This window comes from Meleagris gallopavo, chromosome 15, assembly GCF_000146605.3.
Source record: "Meleagris gallopavo isolate NT-WF06-2002-E0010 breed Aviagen turkey brand Nicholas breeding stock chromosome 15, Turkey_5.1, whole genome shotgun sequence".
Classification (NCBI taxonomy): Eukaryota; Metazoa; Chordata; class Aves; order Galliformes; family Phasianidae; genus Meleagris; species Meleagris gallopavo.
The window spans coordinates 7,733,444-7,743,494 of record NC_015025.2 but is presented as its reverse complement, the minus strand read 5'-3'; the positions used below and the strand labels follow the sequence as shown (position 1 = coordinate 7,743,494).

General features: G+C 47.1%; 2 protein-coding genes across 2 annotated transcripts in view; both read left to right on the top strand.

The window, feature by feature from the left end:
* The first annotated feature begins 1,549 nt into the window (after positions 1-1,549).
* GRPEL2 (GrpE like 2, mitochondrial) lies at positions 1,550-8,984 on the top strand. Its single transcript, XM_010719046.2, has 4 exons — positions 1,550-1,603; positions 2,452-2,730; positions 3,466-3,547; positions 4,888-8,984. The coding sequence occupies exons 1-4, from the start codon at positions 1,550-1,552 to the stop codon at positions 5,241-5,243; spliced, it is 771 nt and encodes a 256-aa protein (XP_010717348.2). The 3' UTR covers positions 5,244-8,984.
* A 771-nt stretch (positions 8,985-9,755) lies between these two features.
* PCYOX1L (prenylcysteine oxidase 1 like) overlaps positions 9,756-10,051 on the top strand; it is a 2,729-nt gene continuing 2,433 nt past the window's right edge. The window contains exon 1 of the mRNA XM_019620303.2: positions 9,756-9,922. Coding sequence (XP_019475848.1) covers positions 9,756-9,922 — 167 coding nt within the window. The remainder of the gene's footprint in view (positions 9,923-10,051) is intronic.

Sequence of the window (10,051 nt, the reverse complement as noted above, 5' to 3'; positions counted from 1 at the left end):
TCCCCGTGTCCGCTGCCGGGCCGCCGCCGTTCTGTGCGCGCGGAGCGAAGCGCCGTGTGCGTGACGCACGATTCCGGTCGGCTTAGCGCGGCTGTGCTGCCGTGCCCGGGTCGGGGATGGCCGTCGTGTCCCGTTGTGCGGGCAGGCGTGGTTTGGGTGTTGTGGGTCTGGGTTACAGAAGAGCAGTCAATTTCAATAAAACGCAGGCAGCTGAAAAGGAAAGCGAACAAAATGGATGGGCCTTTATTCTGGTGTCGGTGCGGGTTTTTCGCTTGTTTTTCTCCTCTGGAAAGAACTGGAAGGCTACACAAACTAATAAAGCGATGCCTTAATGGAAGCACTGGGTGTGGGACTAACCGTGCAGCCCTGCCGCCTCCAACTCGTTCCGTAGGTGTGAAAGCTGCCGTGCCCTGGCAGCACGCCTTCTGAATGCAGGCCTGTGCCCATCGAGAGAATTCTGATCTTTAAGGACAGCTGACTTCGGCCGTGTGGCTGCAATCAGCTTCTCCCCTCCATCTATCTGCATGCTCTCTGACATCAGTCCGTAAATCTTTCTGAAGTGCCGGCATAGTCCTATGATCCTTTCACACCCACTGGGACTTCCCCATGTCTGTCACCTCAGGATGCGTCAGCTTCCTCCTGTGGGATTCCACCTATTTTTAGGGCAGCTGCGACCAGGACTGTGTTTAGGAGATAGAGGACAGGCTGTAAATAGCACTCGCCCTTTGTAGTGGTGCGTTTCTTTCATCCTCAAGGAAGAAGTAAATTGAGCGGCATTTTCAGTTCTGCTTCACACTCCTTAAATTTCCCTTTGGAGTCAGCCTGTGGTTCTTTTTCTTGCCTCCAACTTTTGAGGCAGGCTTGTCTGAACAGCCCCTGGCACCCGGGGCGTCGCACTGCTCTGCAGTGCTCTGCAGCTTGGTCTCACTGGCTGGAGACAGCGCTCCATGCCGGCAGCTCTCTGCTTCACGTAGGCAGGGCCCCCGAGTGCAGACACAGCTCGCTCGTGGCCCTCTCCTACGCACTGAAACACACCCCTCCGTGTGCCCTGAGTCACCTGCATATGGAATTGACTCAGTCAGCTTCACTTCTTGGATGCAAACGAGTTAATTTGTTTATATTGTGATGGTGTTTTTAAGCTGAAGGTGTCTAACCTGTGAGGTGCTTAGCAGTGCTGCTTTCTTAGCTGAACTCAGCTTCCTTGGCTCATCTGCAGCAGGGCTGACCTCCCTTTCTGCAGCTCTCCGAATGAAATACAAGAAGATGAAGGACAGGGCGTGTAGTTAGTGCTTACCACAGCCATGCTCTTCCCCAGAAATAAAGCTTTCCGGTTATTAAAGGTTCATTCATGGATTTTGAAGGCGTGGCAAATGCGTTACTTCTCTTCCCTCACTCCTGGCCAAATCCTCTTTCTGTAACTTTGTTAACCAGGCAGCAGAACAGATGGGACAGGCACCACTCGAGGTGGGGTGTTGTGCCCCAAACAGATCTCTGTGCAGCCTCTGCTGGATGTTGGGATCTCTCTTCTTTGGCATTGTGGGAACTCAGAATGGCGGTGGCTGGGCAGCTGATTGGGAAGCAGACCTTGACAGGCCATTGCCTGGTTCCTTAATGATCTGTGCCAGGAATGTTCTACTCCAGAGCAAACACACTGAGCAGAAACACTCAGGTCTGCGTTTGGTGCTTAATAGGAATAGGAGCTGTGCACAGATCGTGTTTTGTGTACCCACCCAAAAAGTGTGGGTGCAGATGTCTTCAGTGGGAAGAGGCAGTTTGTCATTAGTGCTGTGGGAGGTCTAGCAACCCTTCATTCAAGATAAAATGAGGGCACACCTCAGCTGCTAAGTAGGGAGTGGTAGGAGGTGCTTGGTGGTCTTTGGGTAGATATATCTCTTCAAGGGTGCTTTGGTCACACAGGTAAAGCAGTCTGAGGCACCCAAAGGGGACGCCTCTGCCCTTCCCCACATTGTCCTTCCCACATCTCCCCAGACCTTGCACAGTGTCTCCTCTTTTGTACTGGCACTTGGCGCTCGTCTGATGGCCCTGCAAAGTTTGTTGAGCACACTGGACAGAAAGCACTCCTGTTGGGTTTGGGTTTGGCTGGTTTAACTCCATGAGTCTTCTTTCTGAGACTCCCTGGAGTGAGGGACATGGACCCATCCTACCCATCCTTACCCAGTTTTTTTTCTTTTACATATTTGTTAAAACATCTCTAATACCTGCCTCCTTTTCAAGAATAGCCTGCGAAAATAATTTGGAAGTTTACTTTCTGCTACTGACCACCTGTAGTGGGAGGTTAGTAACAGTGCAAACAATAGACTGTTTTTCTGTCAAAATCTGACTTTTTTCAAGGTATGTCAGGGAGGTGGCATACAGTGACGTGAATCTAAAAAGAAAAGTATCTGTCTGTTTTCTGTGCTAGCTGCCTATTTCCTTTATTTCCTTTGAAAGGAGCTAAAATCTTTCCTGGAATCCTGTGTGCCTGCTTTTAGAAATGATGCTAAACTGAAATTCTTTCTTTTGACTGTGTTGGAACTTAACTTTCCCTTTCTTGTCACTAGTTTGTATTTCAGGGAGTCCCTGTGTGTTTTCAGCACTGCAGCTCAGCAGAGAAGTACAGGAGATGAGTGTGGGCCGGAAGATCCTCGTGATGAGCCGAAGCATCCCCTTTCTGACTGTGCCTTAGAGCACAAAGCCATCAAATTGGAAGAGCAAGTTCGGGACTTAACTGTGAGTTTGCAGCTGGTGGCATTACTGACTTTCATTTGGGCCCCTTGACTTTCACTTTCAGCCTTATCTTGTTCTGTAAGAGCCATAACCTGCACACAATAGCACTGTGTTGTGACAGCGTTCAGAGCAGCTCTGCCTTCCCTACAAACACCAGGTGTCAATAGTTCCTGGGAGCAGGGCACTGACAGTTTGATCCCAGCAGGCTGTGAGAGATGGGCTGTGGTCACATTCTTTCACGGCGTTGTACAGAGGGAATGTCAGTAGCTTTGTCATGGTTAGTATCACAGATTGTAACGTCCTGGGTCAGTGCTGTCTGAGAAGTCAGCTTTGGTGGCTGGTGAGAGGAATAAATACTGCAGCACAGGGCAGTTCTTGGGGATAATTGTCCAGATACGACTTCAGCAAGTGACAAATTAGCTTGTTACAGATCTGTTGCTAAGACCTGCCTGCTGGAGAAAGGAGCATCTCGACACGAGCAGTGAGTCACGCAGAAAGCAGCAGCCTGACAATGTGCTGAGCACTCAGTGCTTCTGGCCTTGGGCCTTTTGAGGGGGTTGCAATTGTGCTGATTAATCAGTAGGAGAGGGATTGACTTTGCATGTTCTAATGAAAATGCTGGAGCCCAGTGCAAACTTTCTGGTGTGTAATGGCTTCTTTTTCATCTAAGGTTTCTAAGGGATTGCAGTTTTGTCAGAAAAATCAGTTTTATGTCATTGTCTCCTTTTGCTGTTACAGGAACGATACCGGAAAGCTTTGGCAGATTCTGAGAATGTCCGGAGGAGGACGCAGAAGTTTGTGGAAGATGCCAAGCTCTTTGGTGAGCAAAGCGACACAGAGCTGTGTTTGCTGCAGGAGCCTGCCTGAGCACAAAATGCTGATCAGCAGCTTTTCTTTCCCCTCTGTCCTGCTCTTGTTCATTGCAAAGTGTGGCGTGATGTTTGGCCTGGTCTGCCGGTGTCTGGGTGTTACTCCTCTCTGTGCCCAGCTGTGTTATTTCGTGGCTTTATGGACTTTTCTAAATAAAACAGGCCTGGTGCTGTTGAAGGTAGTTCTGCTCCCTTCATGGAAATTACAGGATCTTCTGTGTGCTGAGAACTGACTCTCGCAGGATGCTGTTTTGTGGGTTTTCATCAAGCTGTGGTCTCCTTTATTATATTAACAGTCTCTTCTCCTCTGCTCTGGCTTTTAGGAGGTGCATCCTGTCTGGGACAAAGGGGGTGGTTGCTGTATCAGATGGTCTTTAAAATTTCTCCAATAAACATTTTAGTGACAGCGGAGTGAGCTGGATTGCAGGTTGGGAACGGAGGCAGGTGTAGGGGGAAAACTGCTGTGTAGTCATTGCTCTCTGCCAGCTCTGCCATCTCCGAGAATGAGAAACCATTGTTTTCCATAGCACATGTAAAGCTTTTTTGTTAGTTAATTTTAATGGCTTTCAAATTAGACCCACATCTGTTCCCATTGTGCTACAAAATTGCTGTTGAGTTCTGGGAAAATCAGCATTATTTGTAGGGTTTTTCTGTTTGTTTGCTTGTTTTGAGTTTTAACTTTGTGTGTGTGTGCGCTTTAGATTTGGGGGGGAAAAAGTTTATTTGTTAAAGTTACTCGTGGAATAGGGCACAGGGCATCTGTAGAACATTTAAAGTAGACCGTGGTGTGAAAGGAGATGGATGGTCTGCTTTTTGTTGCCCCTCCTTTACACTTCTGTCGTTCTGTACATGTTTAAACATGTATCTGCAAGCACGAGCAGCACTGAACTATTGTTTCTTTTGTCTTTTCCTGATGTATCTTTCCAGTATAGGGCATCAGTGTGAGGAGAAACTGGTTTTCCTGAAATTTCTGCACTGTGTGATACAATATTCTGTAAATGTGTATTATCTACATCCCAAATGGCTGGTTTTTCTAATGAAAAATGCTGTGGTTTTTTTTCATGACCAACTGTATTATCCAGTCCTTCCACAGCGGTTTTACCTTATGAATAAAGTTGTGGATATACAAGTGAATGATCACATATTATACTCACTTCTCTCCCCTGTGTTTGTTCCCCATATGCATGGACATGTGGCTGACAGATCTTGACTTTTTGTCTGGCATTGGCACTGTAGCTCTGTACGTTCTATATGTTGCCCTTTCTTATTTTCTTATTTCTTTGTTCTGTAGGGATCCAGAGTTTCTGCAGGGACCTTGTGGAGGTAGCAGATATCTTGGAGAAGACTGCCGAGAGCGCTGCAGAAGAAGCAGAGCCTACTAATCCAAATCCGACCCTGCAGAAAATCTACGAGGGCCTCTCTCTCATAGAGGCCAAATTGCAAAGTGTGTTTGCCAAACATGGCCTTCAGAAGATGAGTCCTGTTGGCGACAAATACGATCCGTACGACCACGAAATAGTTTGCCATGTCCCAGCCGAGGGGATGCAGCCGGGCACGATAGCACTGGTGACTCAGGATGGCTACAAACTCCATGGTCGCACTATCAGACACGCGCTTGTTGGCGTGGCAGTGGAGTCACAGGAGTGACCGTGGCCTCGCCCCTTGGCATCTGGGACCTGACTGGGCTGAGGTCCTCTCAGCTCTCGTGACAGCTGCAGCTGCATGTCTTTACTTATTTATTAAGCTAGATATGTATTGTGCGTTGGCTTCTTCATAATGCGTGCAGTCATTTTGCCATTAATTATAAGGTACTTGTGTATTTAATGATCCTTTTTGGAGTATGTGGAGTAGTACTAGGAGTTCAGCTATTTGTCAGAAATGTGGCGTTATAGCCCGTTCTCTGATGCTCGTTTCTCCGTTAGAACTTGGATAGGGAAGGGGATATGAGAAAGAAACGGAAATTCTCTGAGATTTAGGGCTTCTTGTCTCTCGACTGCATCTCTGAGAGATTCCAGCAGTGGCCTTCAGGCAAGTAACTCCTCTGCCTCAGTTTCTGTATCTGTATTGAGGGAATATAATAATACTTACTGACCTACCTCACAGGGATGTGGTGAGGCTTTTTCTTTGCAGAGCACTCAGAAGAGGAAAAGCTCAAAGGGCTGAGTATTATTATCAGGCTGATTTGGGTATCTTCCCTTGTCTCCAGGCCCCCTAGGTGGGAGTCAAGATGATTGATTGCTTGGGGTGACATTTAGGGCCATTTTTCTTCTTATGTCATTTCAGGAAAATAATCCTGAATTAATGAAACCTGTCATGCTACAGTTGAATAGTTGAGGTTTTAAAGAGAATTCAGATGTTGTATCAATGTGTTAATATTTGTTTTCTAGGTAAAATTCCAACTTGCCTCCTTGTTCCTAGAGGTAAAACAGGGAGTGATGGTTTTAGGTAGAGCCAGAAAACTCTCAGATCTCTCTTTCTTCAACCAAAAAAGTGTATTCTAGAGGAGAGTAATCTCTCTTCCCTGGTGGGTATTTGTGCATCTTTCAAGCATGATAAACGATACGCTTTTTGTTGCAGCTGCTGGCGAGATGGAGATGTGCCCTTAAGTAGGAAATCTGGACTGCTTTATTTTCTCAGGCTCTCCAATAATGGTACTCAGATAGCACTAACTTGCAGTTGACATTCAGATTCCACCGTTGTGTACTCACAGTAAATGTGAAACTGTTTGGTTTTCTTTTTTTTGACGCAAGGAGAAAAAAATCTTTTCTACAAAAGTCTCAAGTGTCCTTGAAACAGTTTTAGAAGCAGTGACAAGAAAGGAAGGAAGAAAGGAAGAGAAGCAGAAGGCAGGGGAACTGAAAGCTGACCTCAAGCCATCCTCCTAGTTGAAGGCATGTTGTTGTCACAGTATGGCATATGTATTTCCCAGAGGTCCTTTTGCCAGGGAGTCCATTTATCTCAGCTGAAAGGATGCAGTCACCCATTAAGATCAGAATTTAACCCTTGAGAGAGCAGTAAGCAGTGTAGTGACAAAAGAATTGTATAAGCCAGACTGTGGTTTGCACTATATGAAACCCCCAGGCATGGTGGTTTTCAGATTATTTCTTACAAATTCATTAATTCCTGCCTTTTTACTTTATGGATCTATGGCCTGGCAGTTATTTGAGATCTGATTGCAAAAGCTCTTTACTGTAGTGGGTGCCATCACTGGTTTAGAAGAAAGCTCATTCTTCTCCCATTGCTTTGCAGGCTTTGGTTTTGTAATCCTTTTGTGACGGACTTGAGGGTAACAGCAGCCTCCAGTTAGCATCTGTCAGCATTATTTCGAGTGGGGAGACTATACACAGAACATACACAGCTAATGGCTTGTCATCATAGAATTTTTAGGGAGGTGCTTGTTTTGGTACGCTTCACACAGGCTGCTTTGGTGACTGCTGTGTGTGGGTGACCCGGTGTGGTTTTGTGCCTCTGTGTAGTTAGGTTTGCAGAGAGGGACTTGAGCTTTCAGCCCTGGGACAGTGCTTCATGGCAGCAGCACATCACTTCGGAAGAAGCTCTATTCAGTGCTCGTTTTATGGCACTGCTGGAAATGTTGGAGTTACAAAGGACTTACTGGTTGTTGTGTTGCTCATTGGACATGCCAACTGAGTGGCCAGATTATGCTGTTAACCAAGACACAAAACAGGTGAAATTTGCAAGGTGTCAATACAAGTCTTGTTCTGCCTCATGACTGCCTGCAGCCTCTTCTGCAGAAGCTGTATGTTCAGCAGGAGCAGCTCAGTTCTCCTCTGCCTCTTTACTCCCTGGTAGATCAGCTGAGCCATTTGCAAACAGCAGGGGAGAGCCAGCTGTGGAAATGAATGTGTGATGTGAAAGATTATTTATAAGGAACTGAACAGAAATGTAAGAGGTTGTTTTATGTAAGAGGTTGCTTTCTCTCATAGAAAGGCTGCAACTTAGCTGAGCCATACTTAAAGTAGCAGGTGGCCAAAAGTGATGGGATCCAAAGCACCTTTAAACTGACCCACTGTGCAGCCTGACTGTGAAAGTATGCTACGTCTGCTTGGTCCTTGGTCCTTGGATTGTTTGGTAGGCCTGCCTGTCACCTCAGTTAGTACTCACCCTTTTTTGCCTTAAAGAAGTACCCTAAGATGCACTCCAGACACTGTCTGCAGTAGAAGGTTATCGGTTCAGCTGGTGTATCTGGGATCTGCTTGCACTGAGGCACTGCTGTGTGCTGGAGCAGAAACCTGAGGGCTCAGGTTCCTGTGTAGTGTTTCTGAACCCCCTGCCAAGCTATTTTCCCAGTTTGTGCCCCAGTTTTGTAAATCTGTGAAACTTCTGTAGATCTAATTAGGCTTTATGATGGTTATTGCAAGATGTAAGTAGTGCTTAGTAGCTCTTGCAGAAGTTACCAAAGACTGTTGTTGTTTGTCTTGATTTCCTGCTGGCTTTGAATTGTGAAAGGGGAATGAAAGAACCAAACCTGGATTCCATCACAGAATTTACATTTCCAAGGCAGAATTGGATTCCCTTGCCTTTCAAGCACACTTAATGATCTCTTATTGTGGATGAGATTGCCTAAGGGTGGAGTGCATTTGTCCTCTGTGTAGCTTCCCTGTTTGTGCAGAGCTCCCACACAGCACGGTGGGATGAGTCCCCCTTGGGTGCTCTGCAAAGTGACACCAAAGAGTCTGAGCCGTGGGCTTCTTCCCTGCTGTCACTTTATTCAAACCATTTTTGACTTTGTTAGAAGGGATGGAACAGCAGAGGAGGGCGAGTGCTTCGTGCCTCTGTACCTCGTGCTGCTTTCCACTTGCTCACCCAGCCATCAACTGAGCTGGGGGTGCAGAGCAGGTAACCCACAGTGTGCTGGTGACGTGTGGAGCTGCAGCTGTGCTTCCCACCAACGTGTTGGCTCTGAGCAGGAGCTGTGCAGAATGTGAATATCGCTTTGCGGACCTTAAATTCTCAGCTCTTCCCCAGCAGAGCTGCTGCTGGAAGAGAACAGCTGTGATAAATCAATGGCTGCGAGAAGTCCTCTCACTTTTGAAAACTGTATTTAAGTTTTATATTGTGAATATTGTAGTGTTTGGTTTTTTTTTTATTTTAAAACATGAGGCGTTGTGGTATTACTTGCGAAGTCAAATGAACAAAGTGTTGCTAATCTTCAGAAATTTTAAGTGCATTTTAGTTGGTGAGAAACCTATATATATACTGTATGTTGTGTTTCTGTGCTGTGCTTACCCAACGGTTCTGGCTATATGGAAGAGGAAGACTCGAGTGTGGGACCGGTGCAAGTAATTGACAACAACATTTGAGTTAATGTTGGAAAGGGCTGATTTTCTTTACATGTCTGTTTGCTAATAAAAAAAAAAAGAATTGCAATTGCTGCTTTTCCGTTCTTTTCCCACTCATTCCAAGTGGTGCTGTGGATTGAAAGGGCTGTTCTACAGCTGGTTACCTAAAGCAAGGACTACATTCCACCTCTTTATTTATTTACTGACATCTTATGAACAATCTGTTAGGTGGACTCAGAAGTGAGCATAGAAGTTGTCATCATCCCTCACACGGTGAGCTGCCAGGGGTTTCTGTGCCTGCTTTCATCTCTGCTCCTGGGAACTCCTGCCATGGACAGCTGTGCAGGAATCACGCTCTGCCTGCCTCTGGTGCTTTATCCTGCACAGCTCTTAGCAGTTAAAATATGTTGTCTTGTGTCATCTCTGTCATTGTGTTCCCCCACTGTTTCGTTTTGCTGTGTATTTCCCTGTGTGTATGTGAGATGTGCAGTAGCAAGCACGCTGTGCTTAAAGGACTGTTTCATGTCTCATGCCATCGCCAAGCGCTTTATTCTTTCAAGGATGTGCTGGGTTGACTATCAGCCTTTCTGATACGGCCGTGATTGCAGCAGGCATCATTCTCCCTTCCTGCTCCCTCTGCACCGATGTCCTGTTCTCCATTCCAGGCTCTGCCTTAGCCCTGAAGGTGCTAATATCAGCAGGCCTGGCCGTGCCGCGTGTGCTTCTCCCTAGGGAAAAAAAGAAACAATTTTGCAAAGAGCCGGCCTTCCTGGGGGAAGAGCTGCATTTTTGTGCTGAGCCGCTGGCAGCACCATCCCCTCGCGATCAGGCTTTTTCTCCTGGCCTGGAAGCAGCTGCGATGGCATCGCTCCGCGCATTCACTAACCAAGAAATGCTGCTAGCTGCTGCCATGCCAGTCACTGCTGGCTTTTCTGGTTTTCTCCGCAGCAACGACGAGAGTCGGGAGTTTGCAAACCGCAACCACCGCCGTCTGCAGCGTGAGCAAACGCAGGCATTCCGCTCGCGGTCAGCACACAGACACAGCACCCCTTCCAGCCCGGGCGGGCAGGGCTACAAGTATCAGCGTGCCCTGCCCGGGGCTCCGACGCCGCGCGGCCCTCCCGCCTCCTCCCCCGGAACGGAACGCGGCGCACC

What these genes read in the sequence shown, in the direction of transcription:
- GRPEL2 (XM_010719046.2), top strand. Translation starts at nt 1,550, where the DNA reads ATGGCGGTGGCTGGGCAGCTGATTGGGAAGCAGACCTTGACAGGCCAT. An exon ending in AGCAAGTTCGGGACTTAACT is followed by an intron (nt 2,731 to 3,465) that starts GTGAGTTTGCAG and finishes TTGCTGTTACAG; the next exon opens with GAACGATACCGGAAAGCTTT. An exon ending in GGAAGATGCCAAGCTCTTTG is followed by an intron (nt 3,548 to 4,887) that starts GTGAGCAAAGCG and finishes TTTGTTCTGTAG; the next exon opens with GGATCCAGAGTTTCTGCAGG.